Genomic DNA, 21030 nt, shown 5'->3' with positions numbered 1-21030 from the left:
AGATTGTCCATAACGACGCCTTTACGCATTGTAGAGACCACGTTTGTAGGGCGTTAAGGTCGTAAAAAGATCACGGAAAGCCCGTGGAAAGGTATGATTTTAAGTTGCCTTTCAGGCTGCGTGAACGGCACATAAGCGTAGAGAAAATCTTGACGAAAACGGATTATAAACATGGGCGAAAGGTTACGGAAAGGTCTCAAGAAACGCATACTTTTCGTGTTGGATCTTCCGTAAAGGTACGGAAAGATTGTCCATAACGACGCCTTTACGCGTCGAATAGTTACGTAAATACACGTGAATGAGTGAAAATACGTACATAAACGCACTTCCGGAAAGGACACCTTAAATGCAATCTTTAAGCAGACGTATAGGGGTCGTTAAGTTGCGGAAATAGTGAATAAACGTCACGTTTACGCTGCGTTTAAGCATGCTTAAATACCGGATTTCGTGCCGTGTAGCAGTGCAATCTATTGGCAGATACGCGGCGCGACGCAGCTGGTTATATTACACCGAACGGTCTGTTACACCTAGTCCGGCCTCCCCTCCCAAAAGAAAAGAAAAAAGGAAAAAAAGGACACATATACCTAAAAGCGTTTTGTTGCAGATACTGTTGTACTATCCTTCCCCTGGGTACATGTAACGAACTAGCCCTCAGGAATGCAATTTACTGGTATCAATGCAGTTATCAGCTATGAACAGTAATGTACCTCCCCTACTGGCTAACAGTAGCTAGCGCAATTCACCTTGTAATAACGTGCGAAATCTGATTCCCCCGTATTACGCGCCTAATTTGGTCGACTAAAAAAAGTATAATACTTACAAGCACCAGATTTTGTGTGCATTACTATCAATATCTTATCTCTACGTGTACTGAATTTCTTTTTAAAATACAATTAATTGGTGTTGAGTTAGAGCGTGATTAACGAGAAGACACACCCGCCCCGCTAGCGGCGTCCGCCGCGGGCACGATTTCAGCGAAGGGAGGAATCGAACTCCGCACTCTGACCGAATTTCCAAACGGGTCAAATGAGTATTATGGTCTGTACAAACGTCACGAACAAATTCTAGAGTATTTTAGGAACATTTAGCGGGTGCCGCAAATTTCTACGTGCAAGGTAAGTCTATTTCTGACGATTTTAAAAACGTTGATCACGTTTTTCGCCCCTAAAGAAGTAAATTAACAATTTGCGGCACCGGGAATACGATAAAGCATGTTCTTAGCTCTAATCTGACACCAGATTTACTGCATTTAGTTTGGGATAAATGCGTTGGAAATTGTGTTTTCCGCGCGGTGCCATGGCGTGAAGCCGCGGTACTGGGGCGGGACGCGGCGAGGGGGCGGGGCGAACATTGATTATAATGTGGCTTCTTACACGTTTCTCGTCTTGGGTAAGTAAACTGCACACATACTATAAAGCCAGATGGGATTAAGTTTTCAGTATCAAGGAGTTTTGTTGATGAATCGATGAGTTAAGCCTGAGGTGTCTGATATCAATTTATTTTGTATGTACAGTATTATCAAAGATATATACTTGTCAATATTTCTTGTAAAGTTTTAAGTCCCATACAAGATTTTGTCATCTTTTCCTGGTGGCTTGTTGCCTTGCACTGATTGTCTTTATATGCTTAGGTGTGTCCTGAGGTTCAGCGCTGATTTTCCTGTCCTGACTGGGAGAAACCTGTGATGATAGTTGACTACTGTCCAAGAATTATTCTGAGAATATATGAATTTTAAAAGAGAGTTGTTTTTTTTCTAATTTATGGCAGTGATTCTCTCCTAGCTTTTGAGTTTGATGTACAGAAGTCTGATTTAGTGTTTAAGTTTAACAAGAATAATCCTTGCCAAGAATTATTCTAAGCTATGAATATGTGAATTAAAAAGATTCTCTTCTGGCTTTTGAATTTGATGTACAGAGCTATGATATAGTGCTTAAGTATACCAAGAGCAATCAGTAATCAGAGTAAATAATTATTCTCAGAGTATTAGGTCTAATTTATGAGACTGTTGGGTTGTTAAACCTACATTACATGTTTGGGATTGTGTTGGAAAAGGCAAGAGTTACATTATTTATGATTGCAGTAAAATGTAATAAATCTACAAACACGGAAGTGTCATTCATTGTCCAATTAATTTGACTAAGTACTATGCGGATGATTATGACAAGCAGTCATTACCTTAGAATACTTGAGATTTTTGGTATTATTTTTCTCTAGTTTGATGATAGCAGAAAAAATACATTGTATGCTAGAAATACTAGGAGATTTTTGGTATTATTTCTTATAGTTTGATGAAAGCAGAAAAAATACATTGTGTGCTAAGTAAAAGAAGCCTTAATCATGTGCTTTATTTTCCTAATCAATATGCAAATATTCTTATTATTGATTGCTTAAGAATGCCAGAGATTATTCATTAGTTAGACATATTGTGACAGCTAACAGTCCTACTATCATTTTGCAAAGAAATGAGAGCAGACAAAAATTGTGTAGACTGAGAGGTAGAAACAGTCATGATCAAGCACTTTGTTGTCCTCATTAGTATGCAAAAATGTCAGAGATTATCTATTTGTTCTACATATTGTGACAACTATCTGTTTCACTATTAGTTTGCATAGAAATGAGATTAAAGAGAAATGCATAGGCCAATATGTAGAAATGGCCTGTGTTATACATTTCGTCCTAATTTATGTAAAAAATATGCTAATTAGTCATTGATCAACAATACCAGAGCTTATCTTATAGAGATTATCTATTTGCTAGGCATGTTACAACTATCAGTTGTTATCTTAGTTGTTATATACAAAGTGGTAGTAGAGAAACTTGCAGAAGAAGAGCAAATTTGCCTAATTAGTATGTAAATATGCTAATTAGAAATTAGATAATTAGTTATAATGACTAATTTGCTGGACATCTTGTGGCAGCTGACACTTGCATAAGCAAATTTTGTGCCAAATATTTCTGTTGTGAAGCATTAAAACTTGACTACTCCGTGCCACATGCATACTATTGTACACAATGTCTTTATTACAGGGAATATACTCCCTGTGGTGCCATATCAGACCCATGGGACTAATGATTAAGTTTTCACCAAAAATGTCAAAATTTATTCTTTCAAAATTCAATATCCTAACTCAGGTTCTTCGGATTTGAAATCTGAAAAAGGCGTTTTGTTCGGCATACTTAGATCTTTAATTTGAGCTCAAGTACAGTGTGGTATCGAATAATTAAAAAAATCCTCTGTTCTAGCTATTTAAACGCATCAGGAATTAGAATACTTTTTAAATATAATTAAAAGGAAGACTTTGTAGATAATCATGATTTATAATCTTATACTTTCTTCAACCATACTTGTTATGGCCAGGAAAGCAGTGTGCTCTCACTGATACAAACAAAAGACAAAACACCACTAAGGAACAGCAAGTCAAAGGAGGAGCAGATCCTTTCAGGTCTAAATCATCTTTAAATCCATACCCTTTCCTTCATGCAAATAGATAACCAGGTGCCAGCTGACAATAGCAACAATCCTCCTCTTCTCTAGATCAACTCACTCTTAGATCATGCTTAGTATGCTTTGATTTGACTTGTATAATCAAAGCATACCATGTATGACCTCAGAAAAACTCTACACCAAAGCTTTCCTCTGAATCTGTTTACATGTACATGATCTGAAGTTGTAACAGTACACATATTACCCGTGTACAGCAGTTGTGGCTGTTATGGGGATGTTGCTACTGGTGGAAAGTTAAAACTACTAATAAGGACTTAAGGTGTAGATATACACTATAGTATAAGGTCTAAAACTTTTTGCTCCCTTCACTTATTTTGCTTTACTGAAAGGCAAAGAGATCCTCATAGCCAGCTCATCTCAGTGGTCCTTCTTTGTATTTTGATTAGTGCCGTCAGGCTTGGTGACAGTTCCCAGTTTCTAACCTCTTCCTCTTTTTAAGCTTTAATACCATTATTTGAAAAATTCTGAAACTAGAACATGATTTTATTATCTATTCAGGATGGAGAAGCTATGTGCAGCGAACACGGAGTTTGCGCTGAACCTGTACCGCGAGCTGTGCGGACAGAATCCCGCCGGGAACGTGTTCTTCTCGCCGTACAGCATCTCCGTGGCGCTGGCCATGACATCTCTCGGCGCTCGCGGCTGTACGGAGGGCGGCATGAAGGAGACGCTGTGCTTCAAGGACATGCCTAATGACGCCCTGCACGAAACATTCTCCAAGCTGCACCAGCAGCTGTATGCAAGGTAGGAAATATTCAACACAGAAATTCTAAGGACTTCATACATGCTGAGGTATAAATGAATCTTAAGGAAAGCACACAATCTACAACAAAAGAAACATGCAAACCTAAGAAAATTGCTGCACCTACACAAATCGTTGTCACCTAGGTACTAATGTAGATTCATTAGTTACCTGAGTTCATGAATAATTCATTCTGTAAAGTTTGCAAGAAATCAGTTTGTATCTTAATACTAAGTTTGTATGAATTTTCCGTAAACGTGAATTAAGGCATGCAATTTTTTCTTTTGAGATTTTTAAATTTTGCCCTAATTTTCCTAGCCGTAATAATCATAACCCCAGGCACCGTAATTTTGCACATTGCTGGAATGGTTCTCTTTAAATGAAAGCTTCTGTATGTACCCCGACTTGTAGCGTATGTATTCCGACTTGTAGCGTAGGTACCCCGACTTGTAGCGTATGAACCCCTACTTGTAGGGTATGTACCCCGACTTGCAGCGTATGTACCCCGACTTGTAGCGTATGTACCCCGACCTTTAGAGTGTGTACCCCGCACTCTTAGCGTATGTACCCCGACTTGTAGCGTATGTACCCCGACTTGTAGCGTATGTACCCCGACCTGAAGCGTATGTGCCCCGACTTGTAGGGTATCACAGCACGAAATCGAATATTTAAGCAAACTTTCCGAATGACGGAAACAAGAATAAAAGTCCGGAAAATATTTCAGCAGAGTTTACGGGGCCGTTAATGCCGCTGAAAGTAAGATTTGAGCTTTCCGCAACCTTTCCGCGTTCGTTAACATGAATTAAATGCATACTATATCTTTCCATGGACTTTAAGCATCCTTATATACATCGTATAGATGAAACATTATGGTACATCAGTAACCAATATATTCTCCAAGCAGATATATTCTCTCCTGGGGACTAATAGTGCCTCAATTTTCAAAATCTTGGAGAATAGCTGATATACCCGAAACGGTCTTCGATCTTTAAGATACACCCATCTGCAGTAAACACCGATCCCGCTTAAGTCATTTCTGTTACAGTTTTTTTAAACAACGCACCATGCATGTGCACGCACATTGTACGTCTACTTTGTGGCAAAAATTAGACATACAGTCCATACCTGTCTTCGTCGGAGTTGATCTTCTTTTATCCGTGTTTATGCTACAGCTTACAAAAAACAGCAGTTATATTCTAAGGTATTTTCCCCCTTTTATGTTTAGGTAGAGAAAAGCTGTCGGAAAGCGGACGTTTTCTCTTGCAGTTATTTCTACCTTTCCGATATCCTTCCCTTACATATAGGGTCGGTTTACAAAGAAGGGGGAGACCTCCCCCCTTTTATGTTTAGGTAGATTAAAGCTGTCGGAAAGCGGGCGTTTTCCCTCGCAGTTATCTCTACCTTTCCGATATCCTTCCGTTACATATAGGTTCGGTTTGCATAGAAGGGGGGAGACCTCCCTCCTTTTATGTTTAGGTAGAGAAAAACTGTCGGAAAGCGGGCGTTTTCCCTCGCAGTAATTTCTACCTTTCCGAAATCATTCCGTTACTTTTAGGCTTGGTTTACATAGAAGGGGGGAGACCTCCCCCCTTTTATGTTTAGGTAGAGAAAAGCTGCCGGAAAGCGAGCGTTTTCCCTCGCAGTTATTTCTACCTTTCCGTTTTCCTTCCGTTACATATAGGTTCGGTTTGCATAGAAGGGGGGGGGACCTCCCTCCTTTTATGTTTAGGTAGAGAAAATCTGTCGGAAAGCGGGCGTTTTCCCTCGCAGGTATTTCTACCTTTCCGATATCCTTCCGTTACATATAGGTTCGGTTTGCATAGAAGGGGGGAGACCTCCCCCTTTTATGTTTAGGTAGAGAAAATCTGTCGGAAAGCGGGCGTTTTCCCTCGCAGGTATTTCTACCTTTCCGATATCCTTCCGTTACATATAGGTTCGGTTTACATAGAAGGGGGGAGACCTCCCTCCTTTTATGTTTAGGTAGAGAAAATCTGTCGGAAAGCGGGCGTTTTCCCTCGCAGGTATTTCTACCTTTCCGATATCCTTCCGTTACATATATGTTCGGTTTGCATAGAAGGGGGGAGACCTCCCCCTTTTATGCTTAGGTAGAGAAAATCTGTCGGAAAGCGGGCGTTTTCCCTCGCAGGTATTTCTACCTTTCCGATATCCTTCCGTTACATATAGGTTCGGTTTACATAGAAGGGGGAGACCTCCCCCTTTTATGTTTAGGTAGAGAAAAGCTGACGGAAAGCGGGCGTTTTCCCTCGCAGTAATTTCTACCTTTCCGAAATCATTCCGTTACCTTTAGGCTTGGTTCACATAGAAGGGGGGAGACCTCCCCCCTCTTATGTTTAGGTAGAGAAAAGCTGCCGGAAAGCGAGCGTTTTCCCTCGCAGTTATTTCTACCTTTCCGATATCCTTCCGTTACATATAGGTTCGGTTTGCATAGAAGGGGGGAGACCTCCCTCCTTTTATGTTTAGGTAGAGAAAATCTGTCGGAAAGCGGGCGTTTTCCCTCGCAGGTATTTCTACCTTTCCGATATCCTTCCGTTACATATAGGTTCGGTTTGCATAGAAGGGGGGAGACCTCCCCCTTTTATGCTTAGGTAGAGAAAATCTGTCGGAAAGCGGGCGTTTTCCCTCGCAGGTATTTCTACCTTTCCGATATCCTTCCGTTACATATAGGTTCGGTTTACATAGAAGGGGGAGACCTCCCCCTTTTATGTTTAGGTAGAGAAAAGCTGACGGAAAGCGGGCGTTTTCCCTCGCAGTAATTTCTACCTTTCCGAAATCATTCCGTTACCTTTAGGCTTGGTTTACATAGAAGGGGGGAGACCTCCCCCCTCTTATGTTTAGGTAGAGAAAAGCTGCCGGAAAGCGAGCGTTTTCCCTCGCAGTTATTTCTACCTTTCCGATATTCTTCCGTTACATATAGACTCGGTTTACATACACGTGGAAGGGGGGAGACCTCCCCCCTTTTATGTTTAGGTAGAGAAATGCTGTCGGAAAGCGGGCGTTTTCCCTCGCAGTTATTTCTACCTTTCCGATATCCTTCCCTTACATATAGGGTCGGTTTGCATAACCCCCTTTTATGTTTAGGTAGAGAAAAGCCGTCGGATAGCGGACGTTTTCCCTCGCAGTTATTTTTACCTTTCCGATATTCTTCCGTTACATATAGACTCGGTTTGCGTAACCCCCTGTTATGTTTAGGTAGAGAAAGGCTGTCGGAAAGCGGACGTTTTCCCTCGCAGTTATTTCTACCTTTCCGATATCCTTCCGTTACATAGTACATACATGTATAGGCTCGGTTTACATAACCCACTCTTATGTTTAGGTAGAGAAAAGCTGCCGGAAAGCGGGCGTTTTCCCTCGCAGTATTTTTACCTTTCCAATATCCTTCCGTTACCTTTAGGCTCGGTTTACATAGGAGGGGGGAGACCTCCCCCCTATTATGTTAAGGTAGAGAAAAGCTGTCAGAAAGCGAGCGTTTATCCTCGCTGTTATTTCTACCTTTCCGATATTCCTCCGTTACATATAGGATCGGTTTACATAACTTCCTCTTATGTTTAGGTAGAAAAAAAGCTGTCGAAAAGCAAGCGTTTTCCCTCGCAGTTATTTCTACCTTTCCGATATCCTTCCGTTACATATAGGATCGGTTTACATAGAAGGGGGGAGACCTCCCCCCTTTTATGTTTAGGTAGAGAAAAGCTGTCGGAAAGCGGTCGTTTTCCCCCCAGTTATTTCTACCTTTCCGATATCCTTCCGTTACATATAGACTCAGTTTACATAACCCACTCTTTTGTTTAGGTAGAGAAAAGCTGTCGGAAAGCGGGCGTTTATCCTCGCAGTTTTTTTTTTACCTTTCCGATATCCTTCCGTTACATATAGGATCGGTTTACATAGAAGGGGGGAGACCTCCCCCCTTTTATGTTTAGGTAGAAAAAAGCAGTCGGAAAGCGGTCGTTTTCCCCCAGTTATTTCTACCTTTCCGATATCCTTCCGTTACATAAAGGAGGTTTTATATAAAACCTCCTTGGTTACATATAGACTCAGTTTACACAACCCACTCTTCTGTTTAGGTAGAGAAAAGCTGTCGGAAAGCGAGCGTTTATCCTCGCAGTTATTTCTACCTTTCCGATATTCTTCTGTTATCTTTAGGCTGGGTTTACGGTGCTCTCAGTTTAAGAAAACAGCGTGGAACATTGAGCTAACAACTCCCCCGGATTGCTTATCTATAGGTCGGCGGGCATACTGTCTTTGGCCACCGAATAAATTCGCCCAGTCCGCGGATCGAGACAGCGCGGCCGGCACATTTTGCAGATTTGTGTATTTTTGTTCCTTGTTTTGTATCAAAGATCATCAAATAACGCGTGTTCTCACCATCCTATATAATGTCCTTGTTCTCACGCAGTTTTCCTTTTTATAATCTACATGTGTAAGTAACTTCTAGAAAGATTAACAGACTAACAGTATTTTCTATTGTCGCTCACGAGTGTTGTTGTGTTCGGGGCAAAAGCGTAACGCAAGGACGTCTGCTTTTCAACTGCAAATTTATACAGTGTGAAGTCGTAAACAAGCTGGGGCGGTACGTTGAGATGGTAATGAAACATCTCCATATTTACTAGCGGAAGGCCATGTGACAGGGCATTACCCAATGACAGACAAGGGTGGCTTTTTCAAACTAACCGTATATCCCAGAGACAGAGATTTTTTTACAGCGAAGACAGCTCATGAAGGAAGTTTGAACTCAGTCGTTTCAACCCACAAGTTATGGCCACGACGTTGTTCTTACCACCCGGAACCCCGACGGAAAAATGTAAAGCTGGGACAAGGACATCAGTCTGTACAACTTGGTGAAACCAAGGCGGTTTCATAGGATTATACTTTCAAGGTAAAACCAAGGAGGTTTTGGTGAAACGGATCCGGAGTAGGATGGAGATGCTGAACGGGGCATGCGGGCACGCGATTCGGGACGGGGAAATCATTACTTTGTTGTATCTCCTAATTCACCCGGTACCAGTGGAGACAACGGTTAAACAACGGCGTGAGTGAAATCGGAACCTTTCTACCTGTCTTGATAGGAACTATTCCTGGCGACTCGCCCAACACTGGGACCGGAATCGTGGACTTGGAAATGGCGCAAAATGGTGAAGGGAGAATTTACCGACAATGTGAGATTCGGATCCCTCGTTGACCGCGTCAAGTACAAGTTAGAATATAACGACTGATGACGAAACCGCAAGTACCTAGTAAGTGTTATTCAACCCGAAATGATTGTATTACTAGTATTCACTCTATTTGGCCAATTTCTACTATTTTCCTAGCGATCCGCGGAGCCTGGTAGAGGCTAATAAGATACTAGCCTGAATGCCAGACCCCTAAACTCTGAAATATCTATCGTCACGAAAGATATTTTATAGTGTTGGGGTCTGGCATCCAGGCTAATAAGATACGGGAGGGAAGAAAAGTTAGTGTTAGGGGTTACGTTTTGGTGTCGATGTAATAGTTAGCTAGGGTTGGAACTTGGAAGTACATTGTAATAGTCAGTAGTTGGGGTAAGGAATAGCCTGAATAGTTTATCAATGTTTGGTATAAGGTGACATTTTTTTAAGATGAAACTGGTAGTCCATATGTAAGAAATCATTTATTCCATTTTGTATGTGTATATTTGTAGAGATGGGGAGGGGTCTCGCTATAATGGTGTTACACGTTTTTATGCAGTATTATCATCTTTGAAATAAATTGTTCTTAACTTTTATCGGCCCTGTTGCCTTTCATATTCATATTTACCTGTCTATGTCAGGTTTCGGAATGTTTAAGCCATCCGTAGCAAGTTAAGTCGTCGTAAAGGATTAAATTAGATACTGTATAATGAAAAGGAAACTTATTGTAGAGACTACGTTTTAGCACGTTAAGCTTGTGTTTTTAGCACGTTAAGCTCGTGTTTTTAGCACGTTAAGCTCATAAAAAGGCTACGGAAAACACCAGGAAAGGTATAGCTCTAGGTAGTCCTTAGGCTGCGTGAACGGCACATGAACGTAGGGAAATCGTGACGGAAATAGATTATAAAGATGGACGAAAGATTACGGAATTAAATGTCTTTCCGTGTTGGATCTTCCGTAAAGGTACGGAAAGATTGTCCATAGCGACGCCTTTACGCCTTGCAGATACCACGTTTGTGGCACGTTAAGGTCTTAAAAAGGTCACGGAAAGCCCGAGGAAAGGTACAGCTTTAAGTAACCTTTCAAGCTGTGTGAACGGCACATAAACGTAGGGAGAATCGTGACGGAAATGGGTGATAAAGATGGACGAAATGGTACGGAAAGGTCTCAATAAGCTAACACTTTCCGTCTTGGAACGGACGGAAAAATTGTCCTTAACGAAGCCTTTACGCGTCGAATAGTCGCGTAAATACACGTGAAGAAGTGCAGAAACGTACCTGAACGTACTAAAGATTGTCCATAACGACGCCTTTACGCCTTGCAGATACCACGTTTGTAGCACGCTAAGGTCGTAAAAAGGTCACAGAAATACCGAGGAAAGATATAGCTTTAGGTAACCTTTCAAGCTGTGTGAACGGCACATAAACGTAGGGGGAATCGCGACGGAAATGGGTGATAAAGATGGACGAAAGGGTACGGAAAGGTCTCAAGAAACTTGCACTTTCCGTGTTGGAACGTACGGAAAAATTGTCCTTAACGACGCCTTTACGCGTCGAAAAGTCACGTAAATACACGTGAAGAAGTGCAGAAACGTACCTGAACGTACTTTCGGAAAGGGCACCTTATATGCAAAATTTAAGCAGACGTACAGGGGTCGTTAAGTTGCGGAAATAGTGAATAAACGTCACGTTTACGCTACATTTAAGTATGCTTAAATACCAGATTTCGTGCCGTGTATTTTTCCCGACTTGTAGCGTATGTACCCCGACCTGTAGCATATGTACCTTCACTTGTAGCGTATGTAGCCCGACTTGTAGCGTATGTACCCCGACCTGTTGCGTATGTACCCCGACCTTTAGCGTATGTACCCCGTCCTGTTGCGTATGTACCCCGACCTTTAGCGTATGTACCCCGTCCTGTAGCGTATGTACCCCGACTTGTAGCGTATGTACCCCGACCTGTAGCGTATGTAACCCGACTTGTAGCGTGTGTACCCCGACCAGTAGCGTCTGTACCCCGACTTGTAGTGTATGTACCCCGACCTGTAGCGTATGTAACCCGACTTGTAGCGTATGTACCCCGACCTGCAGCGTATGTATCCCGACCTGTAGCGTATGTACCCCGACTTGTAGCGTATGTAACCCGACCTGTAGCGTATGTACCCCGACTTGTAGCGTGTGTACCCCGACCTGTAGCGTATGTAACCCGACTTGTAGCGTATGTACCCCGACCTGTAGCGTATGTATCCCGACCTGTAGCGTATGTACCCCGACTTGTAGCGTATGTACCCCGACTTGTAGCGTATGTACCCCGACCTGTAGCGTATGTACCCCTTCTTGTAGCGTACCCCGACTTGTAGCGTATTTACCCCGACCTTTAGAGTGTGAACCCCGCAATCTCAGCGTATGTACCCCGACTTGTAGCGTATGTACCCCACCAGGATGACACATGATCTTTATCCCCTCCCACAGTGACAAGTACACTCTGCAGACTGCAAACCGCCTGTACGGGGAGAAGACCTACAGTTTCCTACAGGACTTCCTGGACGCCACCAAGAAGAACTACGGGGCGGAGCCGGCTTCTGTAGACTTCAAGGTCAGTCTCCTACAGATTTAAGCCTTAAATAATTTAGGAATGATTGTGTGTTTGTTTGTTTGTTTGTTTGTTTGTTTGTTTGTTTGTAAGCAACCTGGGTGGCATAACACACCTGATATGTGTTCTTCGAGAACCTATATGTAAGTATCAATGAGTAGCAAACTTATGTTTGTATTGCCTACCTGGTAAATCACCTGATGGCATAACACACCGGGTTTGTAGCTGCTTATCCGGACAGAATTATTTGATTCACTCACACCGGGAAGGACCTAGGGCTCTTTTCAGTAAATGAGGTGGGTTCTTTAACATGCTCGAGGTGTGACTGCTCTCAAACACGGGACCTTCATTTAACATCCTATCCAAGAGACGTCCCTAACCGATTAGCTCAGAGGTACTCATCTGCACCAGAGTCAAGTGAGGAAATTGGTGTAAAATGCATTTCCCAACATCGGGAGCTGTCAGGGATACTAATACAGTACCTCCAGGTTCTGAGTTAACAACCCTAACCACAAGGTGTACATGCATATGTTCCAGGGAGCATCTGAGCAAGTGCGAGGAACTATCAACCAGTGGGTGGAGGAACAAACCGAAGACAAGATCAAAGACCTGATACCAGCTGGAGCAGTGGATGCAATGACAAGGCAAGGAAACAGCTTTTATTACTCCGGGAAGGAGGATGACCTCCTTCTAGGAGTATTGGAAATGCTTTTGTTTGCACGTTCGCAGCCTTAACTCACGATCCCGTTGTCGCATTGGTGTGTAACTTGGCATATCGTTTGCCAGGTTTGGCATGGTGATGCACAATGTGTTTGTTACACCGTAACTGCTTTTATCGTCAATGCAATATCGTAAGTGCACCCCTTCGCTTTAAATCCGTCCCGCATCGCTGAATGTCATAAGCAGATAATCTGTGCTATGCTGTAAAAAAAACCTTTTCAACAGGTTGATCTCACCTGTATTGAAAGAAAAAGATAGACAAACACCCTTTCTTTACTTACTAAAAAAAAATACTTGTACTGTGCAGAAATGCACTTTGAGTGGGTCAATATTCTTAACAATCTAATTACCACTAATTAAACCCTTTCGACAGTTCCACAAAATGCAAGTGTGGATAAAATATGTATGTGTATTATGTGAAACCTGTTAACTCTACATCAATTCAGCGCTAGAAAGGCTGCCGTTGTGTATAATTTCTGACTAATAAAAAACATTATTGAAGTATATATATATGAATTTCTCGCAGGGTAGTGCAGGGTCTGTAAAGTAAAGTATCACAAGATGATAGGACTAGCAGTTCTAATTGAGAAATAGTCAACATTAAAGTCTGGGGCCATCATTAACAGTTATCCAGTAGAATGGTTCATCCCTAGACAATTAATCGCCAAATACAAGAAAATAAATCAGAATAGTAATTCCTAGAAGTGAATCAGAGTCTGTGATTTCACACCTTACTTCAAGATCCATTTCATGCATTTATCTTACAACTAGCAGGTCACTAGCAAAGGAAATTAATCATAACAAACACATTACACACCATGTACTATAAATACTTCACGGAGAATTGTGTCCTACGGACTCTTGTTGATATTAGCATGAAAACTTATCAGCAATTTTGAGATTTAATTTCAGGATAGGGAGAAAATGGTTTTAATTTCGCGGTTGAAACAGGGGGTTAAGCGGGCAGAAGACAGAACAACCTTTTCGTTGCTGTTTTAAGTTCACCACAAAGAGGTCACCGCAAAAACCACCATGAAAATGTCAACATTTACAGTAATAACCCCCTGTGTTTTAGGTTGGTCCTGGTGAATGCCATCTACTTCAAGGGGAATTGGTTCAAGGAGTTTGATGCATATTTGACCCACGACCTGGACTTCAAAATCAACAACAATGAGAAAGTCAAAGTAAATTACTTTTGCAACAATTTCTCCTTTTTTCTCCCTATATTGTATTGTTTTAGCCCAGAGATGTTCTTGCAGTACATGTATATCTATTTCTTCCTACAATCAGTATGTTATGATTGCTTTGAAATCTTCTCAAAGAATTATGATAGTAAGTCTTAGAGTAAGTTTCATATCAATTTTTTCCTTACTTAGTTACTATACACACACTGTACTGTACCATCTGATTTTCTGTAATCAAGTTGTAATGTTGATTACAATCTGACTTACAAGAACAAATGTACGTTTGTATGTACATGTATTATCAAAATGTGCAATTAGGTATTGTTCAATTGCACTGACTTATCATGTCTGCCAACATGTATAATTTCCTTCCTACTGTCATCATCATCTATCGGCCATCGGCCGGGACTAAATAAGAACATACATCACTCCATATCGCCCTATAGTAGTAGTAGTCCACTGTTTTCTGCTGCTGCAGTAGTTATCGCCCTATCCAACATCATTTGTCCTAAGTGTTCATATGCAATCTCAGTGTCTCTGACTAAACTATCGGTAAAAGTCAAACTTCTGCAGTGCACTTGGCCTCTTGGTTTCCATAGAAGGATGTCCGAAACTATTTGCTGTTTGGGTCGAAAGCAGTGTCCAGCAAATGTTACACGACGGTGGGTGAGCTTTTGAGACAACCGCGGAATACTTCCATAAATTGTTTTGAGAGTAGCATGTTGTGTCCGAGAAATGTTCTGTGCTCTGCGTAGTAGCTTTGTGTAGGTCCCATCCAGTCTATTTTGGAGCTGACAGGTAAGCGTCTGTTTCTGCACCGTAGAATAGTATCGGTTCCACAAGGGTAAGAAAAACTTGTACCTTCAGTTTGTTAGGAATGATAAATTTTTATATCTTGTCCAACTTGTTGCTTGCTTCCCATGCTAGGGCTTTTCTAATTTCGAGGTCTTCCTTTGAGCACATAATGTAAAAACCAAGATATTTGAAATCATGTACTCCATGAATGAGTGTCCCAGACAGGGATCTGAGTTCAAGTGTTCCAGAGATGTTGCTAATGTATTCTGTCTTAGATTCATTACAATAGAGCCCCACTAGAGATGCAGACTCATCTAAGGATTGGAGCAGAGTTTCTGTATTTTTGATCAATTCAGCAACTAGCGCAAGATCGTCTGCAAAATCCAAATCAGTAAGATACTGGACAGGGTGTCTTTGACTCCTGCGTGGTTTGATTTCAATACCTTTGCTTTCATTTATATCAAGTGATAGTCTTAGAACATAGTCAAGTACAATAATGAATACGTTACCTACTGTAAACGGGTAAAGGAAAAGTCCCATATCCATTTTTGAGGTTGTAGTGGCAGTGGGGTGTTATCCACTGTGCGGAAGGTGGAGCCCAACCCTCTCCTTCCACTGCATTTTAACCTTCCCAACCAAAGTTAGGTATCCATTTTTACACATGGGTGGAGTGAGGAAAGTCATGTAAAGTGCCTTTCCCAAGGGCACAACATCGATGGCATGTCAGGGGACTTGAACCCAGGACCTCTAGATTCTGGGCCAAACACCCAACAACTGTCACACCAAAACAAAACGTCACTAAACATCCTACTGAAACAACGCATTTGGCCATTTTCGAATTGTTATTCAATGCTCAGAAGTTTATGATTACTAAGGTTTATGATTTGAAACATGTGTTCATCTGTAGGTGCATATGATGAAAAAGGATACCCTCTTCAACTACGGAGTCTTTAAGAAGCTGAAGTCTCGTGTCTTGGAGCTGCCTTATAAGGAGAATCAGCTTAGCATGCTCATCTTCCTTCCAGATGCAGGTGAGTTCACAGGTGTACTGCAGTAGTCATATGTTTACTCTTTATTCTTCCATATGGTTAAACTCTTTAGACATGCTAAGCAAACCTATAGTACTGAAATGATACGTCAGAATCTGTATAATACTGCTACAGTAACTGTAATGATGATACTGATTTTCATGCTGTATTCATTAGAGTTACTTTAAATTCATATTATATAATAAGATATTTGATTTTACATTATTATCTACAATAAAAAACGGTATTGAAAGTAGAAAGCCTGCCATAGTTTCCATGTTTACAAATCTCAAATAGTTGACAAAAAAACTTCCCAAATTAAGTATTATTGCCTTATTTTTCATCCCAATAGTGGAGGGTATTAGGGACCTGGAGTCTGCACTGACAGCAACGACCTTGCAGACTGTCAGCAGCAAGATGAAACGCACCCAGGTCATCCTGCTGCTGCCCCGCTTCAAACTGGAGCAGGAGTTTGGGCTGGGTAAGTCTGCAACAGGGAGGTCACTGAAGCCATGTTAACATGCATGGTTCTACGGCTGACACAGATTCACAGCTGATTTGGGAACACACACACACACACACACACACACACACACACTCACACACACCTTTAGAAAACAAAGTCTCCTACTAAAGTAACAATGTTAGCACCATGGTGACCAGTCGGGTAGATGCCAGGCAGCTGTTTTCCCCTCCCTTCCACGCAACATGGTATATTAAAATCAACAAATCTCCAAAATCGCTTGAATCAGTCTTTTTATAACAGATAGCAACATGCCTGTCCTTGGTGCTGAGTATAACATGCAGAATTAGGGCCTGTCCATGGTGCTAAGTATGAGACACAAAACCCCTTGTGCTGAAAATGACACTCAGAAACAGGACTTGTCTGTAGTGTTAGGCATGACACTCAGAAACATGGTCTGTCCAAGTATAACACTCATGTCCGTGGCACTGTGAAACGTGGCCTATCTATAGCTCTGACTAACTTGAGTCTTCTTTCAAATTTGAATAATGCAGGTGACACCCTTGCAAAGATGGGTATGACAGAGGCTTTCAGTGATGCAGCAGACTTCTCTGGCATGTCGGGAAGCAAGGATCTCTTCATCTCATCTGTGGTGCACAAGGCTTTCGTGGAAGTGAACGAGATGGGAACACAGGCTGCTGCTTCCACAGGTACTGTATTGTTATTATTATCAGTAGCATCAGTAGTAGTAGTAGTATCATTAAGAGTAACGAGTGAAGGAGGGGAGAAAGGGAAGGAAAGAAAGAAGGAAGGAAAAAGAAAGAAGATGAGAAGAGTGGAATGATTAAAGAAAGAGACAGACACAAGAGGATTGAGAGAAGTTAAGAAATTAAACAATTAGCAATTGCCAGGAAGACAAAAGGCATTGTTATTGCAATCAGATTAGCTGTCTCAAAGTAGTTGTCGCACCTGCATTAGTGAAGAATGGAGAATAGATGAGACACAAATATACATCTTAGTCTGCAAGCCCCCTGTAGTGAGTTCCCTATGTGTCACCTTACAACAACAACAACCATCATGCCCCTTTTGCTTTTCCAAATGCTCAGTGACTAATATAAGCTGTCTGACATACATTCATACATGTACCTACCTGTCCATCATGGGCTGTTCATAATCCTCTTCAAGACAACCTATTCAATTGGTTCTTAACCTTTTGACATTTTGTGCAGCTTAAGGAAATTCTCAGACATTTTCTTGAACCTTTCGTTATGTTGCCTTTGATTTTGTTTCTTTATGTTGTTCCATCTTGTTGATAATGCTACTGCTGAGGTATGGCTGAAATGTGGCATGGATGCCATAGTAACTCCACATAACAATGTGTTGTGACTGTACTAAAGAAACACCAGCAATGGTCTGATTTGTGTGTGGCTTTAGGTGTTCTCATGGTGACAGAATCTGCACCACTCTTCCCTCCTGAGGAGTTCAGAGTCGATCGCCCTTTTCTATTCCTGATCAGAAACTCTGTGCTTTTCTGTGGACGTCTTTCACACCCCGGGGCTTGAATTCAAGCTGAGGTCTTTTACAAGTTTGTCCAAAGCTTCTGGCTGTCCAACAGCTCTAGCATGATGTTGCTTTGCAACTTCAGAAGGCTTGAGAAATCAAGGCTGAGGTTTTTTCCCACATCTGTGATGCTTTAAGCTTAGGTGCTTTACTTGTTTTGTTCAAGCATGTTGTTGCCTTACAATTAACTTGCCTCCTCTCAAAGTCCCTTTGACTGGATTATGGAAATTGTTCTGTTTGCCATACATTCCTATGTATCAGTATCTAGGAAGGTACATTGTGTGTATGTGTGTGTGTATGTGTGTATGTGTGTATGTGTGTGTAACCTTTTATCTCACTTTGATGACACAGTGCGTTCTGATAGATCTTGAGGATCCTCCACAGTTTAGTGCTGACATGATCCCTTTATTTTTCTGGATGAACACGACTGAAGCTATCTTTTATTGTAGACCTTTTTATAGCCTTAAGGGCTCGAAATTTATTTTTGGGAATAGGTGCACTGGTGCACCTAGCCTAAAAAGTTGGTTGAACAGACAGAACTTTGGGTGTACGACATAGAATAAAGCACAGTAGTAAGAATTTCAGCAAAACGTATTACAAACCCTACTGCCTCTCTCAAGAACGGCAAGGTCTGCAATGTTAATAGCTCCGATAAAAGTACAAGTGTGTGGATATGTTTGATCCTGACTTTTCTAACGCACGATGAAAAGGCTGTGGGAACATTTAGTTCTTTGGCAGCATGAAGGTTTGAAAATGTGTTTTCTTATTGCAGTAAATGACGAGGTGATGGGGATTGGCGATTGGGGCCCTTCACAGTTTGTCGCTGACCATCCCTTCATCTTTCTCATCAGAGACAACCGCTCCAACTCTGTCCTCTTCTTTGGCAGGATGAGCAAGCCTGACGGCACCGTATGTTGGCATGACGACACGGGGTGTACCTCATGGCTCTGTTCGCCATGTTGCCGTTTTTATGTGGCGTCACCCGATCTTATTTAGTAGTGATATTACAACCATCTTTGACAATGAATGTAAACTACCAATTATGCATGATAAGTGCATTCACTGTTTATTGTACGCCGATGACTTAGTTATTTTTGCCGAGTCTAAGCAGGGGGTTACAAACCTCTTTGAATAAGCTAGAAAACTATTGTAATACATGGAGACTGAATGTAAACCTTAGGAAAACAAAAGTTGTTGTTTTCTGTAAAGGTGGCCGTCTTCCAAAAGACTGTTTGTTTACATACCAGAAAAAAACCTGTTGAATTAGTTACATCCTATTGTTACTTAGGTACTATTGTCAACTCTGCCGGCACATTCAAGGCGAATCACAAACATCTCTACAGGAAAGGTCTAAAAGCTTTGTTCGGCATCAACCAATCTCTAGACAATGCCGACGCCCCGATTTTTGTGAAACAACTTTTTGATGCGTGCGTTTAACCCATCATTCTCTACGGCTCTGAAATATGGGGTTCGTTCAAAAGTTCAAATTCCTGTCCAATTGAATCCGTTCATTTAAAATTCTGCATACAATCATTACGTGTACCTAGGTCTGCTTGCAGCCTAGCTGCAAGGGCGGAATTAGGAAGATATCTCATACAAGTGGAGGCTTCGCTAAATGCCGTCAAATATTTCCTTAGACTTCGCCAAAATGGGCCAGCCGACAGTTTTCAAGTAGATGCTTTCTGCTGTCAGTTAGATCTAGACAAATCCGGTGTTAAATGTTGGGCGACAGGAATACGTAAGTCTTTAGAGGAGAGCGGGATTGCTTTCTTATGGCATCTTCCAATTTCATATACGTTACAAATACGTTACAAATTGTTAGTTCCATTGGCCAGCGGATAAAAGACATTTACTTCCAAACGTTTCTAAAAGGAATAACAACGACAACAAAGGCGGGGCTGACAAAAATAAGTTAAGATCATATAGATTATTTAAAACAACTTATAATGAAGAAAAATATCTAAGTAATGCAAATATGAGGGTCAGGAATGCAGTCACAAGACTAAGACTCAGCTGCCACGAACTACATATTGAAACGGGAAGACATACCCGCACTCCTCTAGAACAACGATTATGTAAACATTGTACTTTGAATAGAAGAGAAAACGAATGTCATTTTGTGGTAGAATGTGGATTATATACCAAAGAAAGAAATGAACTGTATAAGCTTGTGGAGAACCTATTTCCCTACTTCACACATTTAAGCCCTGCACAAAAATTCATATTCCTAATGCGACTTGACAAACCTCCCATTGAAAAACACGTCTGTTATTTTATATCTACTATAACCGAAAAGCGAGGAGAAGTAGAATTTATCTAATGATAGTCATATTCCTTTTGTATCCGTTAACTGTACTTGTTATTTTGTTTTGTTGTGACCTATACTTAGCCAAGTGTGACAGAAATGTGCAATAAAGGTCTTCATTCATTCATTCATTAAAGCTCGCCTCCTCGTAATCGTGCTTGTTGTGTCTTTGAGTCGTCGCGTACGCGTTATACAAATGACGTGGTGGCACCCGCTGGAATCCGAGAGCCCGTAGAGCACCAACACGTTTGGATTTAAAACTTGCTGCAATTAGGGAAATCTTTAAAACATGTATCTGCATGTGTGTGTGTATTTGAATGTTTGTGTACGTAACCAGAATAGTTCAAGAAGTTCTAATCGGATTTGTTGATCAGAAATAGTTCATTGCTGGAAGGCCCCCTTGCAGCTTCCTTTGCAACTGTGAATTACTAATCTTATGCAGAGGTAACTACAGTGTACGATTACCAATAAGCTTTGCCTTTTTTTCTAGATAGATAAAAATGAAATGATTGTTTACTATGTCAGTGTCACATGTGTATCCAGAAATCCTACCATCAATGTCTTGTGATTGTATGAATTATCAAATTAATGTTTTACAAGTGATTTGTAGGCATAGTTAATCACTTCAAGACTGGAAACTGATCACAACTTTGGATCAAGGATAGCGAATAGCGGAAAGAGCTTGGCTGGATGTAGTTGAATGACAGAATCATTGTTTACTTTGCTCAGCTTAGCTTAACTTAGCAAGATGAAAATATTGATGGCATAAAATGTAGAATTTGCAATAAAGAAATTTTTTTAGCACCCAGATTTACAGCAAGCTAATTGTGCAAGCAACATTTCATGCTTTTGGAATAAAGAAGTGGTTAATCAGTAGAATCAATTCTTCATTCTTTGATGCTGTGTGCATCTTTCTTAATGCCTGAACACCGAGCAATGACGTGTTTGATTCCAGGTGTGATGATGATGAAAAG

At 41.2% G+C, this 21030-nt stretch overlaps 1 protein-coding gene across 1 annotated transcript; it reads left to right on the top strand.

Annotated features, from left to right (window-relative positions):
• Positions 1-1022: 1022 nt before the first annotated feature.
• On the top strand, positions 1023-20208 carry LOC136441406 (leukocyte elastase inhibitor-like). Its single transcript, XM_066437687.1, has 9 exons — positions 1023-1115; positions 4004-4249; positions 11881-12004; positions 12539-12645; positions 13797-13905; positions 15608-15731; positions 16081-16209; positions 16746-16901; positions 18524-20208. Exons 2-9 carry the CDS (start codon positions 4005-4007, stop codon positions 18745-18747), a joined length of 1218 nt encoding a protein of 405 aa, XP_066293784.1. The 5' UTR covers positions 1023-1115; position 4004; the 3' UTR covers positions 18748-20208.
• Positions 20209-21030: the final 822 nt, after the last annotated feature.

This window comes from Branchiostoma lanceolatum, chromosome 9 (assembly GCF_035083965.1).
Source record: "Branchiostoma lanceolatum isolate klBraLanc5 chromosome 9, klBraLanc5.hap2, whole genome shotgun sequence".
NCBI lineage: Eukaryota > Metazoa > Chordata > Leptocardii > Amphioxiformes > Branchiostomatidae > Branchiostoma > Branchiostoma lanceolatum.
The sequence above is the reverse complement of the archived record's forward strand: the minus strand, read 5'-3'. Positions and strand labels throughout refer to the sequence as shown.

Bases quoted from the DNA above. Each gene is read 5' to 3' on its own strand.
- LOC136441406 (XM_066437687.1), top strand. From the start codon at position 4,005: ATGGAGAAGCTATGTGCAGCGAACACGGAGTTTGCGCTGAACCTGTAC. The intron at 4,250-11,880 runs GTAGGAAATATT...CCCCTCCCACAG, and splicing joins CACCAGCAGCTGTATGCAAG to TGACAAGTACACTCTGCAGA. The intron at 13,906-15,607 runs GTAAATTACTTT...GTTCATCTGTAG, and splicing joins ACAACAATGAGAAAGTCAAA to GTGCATATGATGAAAAAGGA.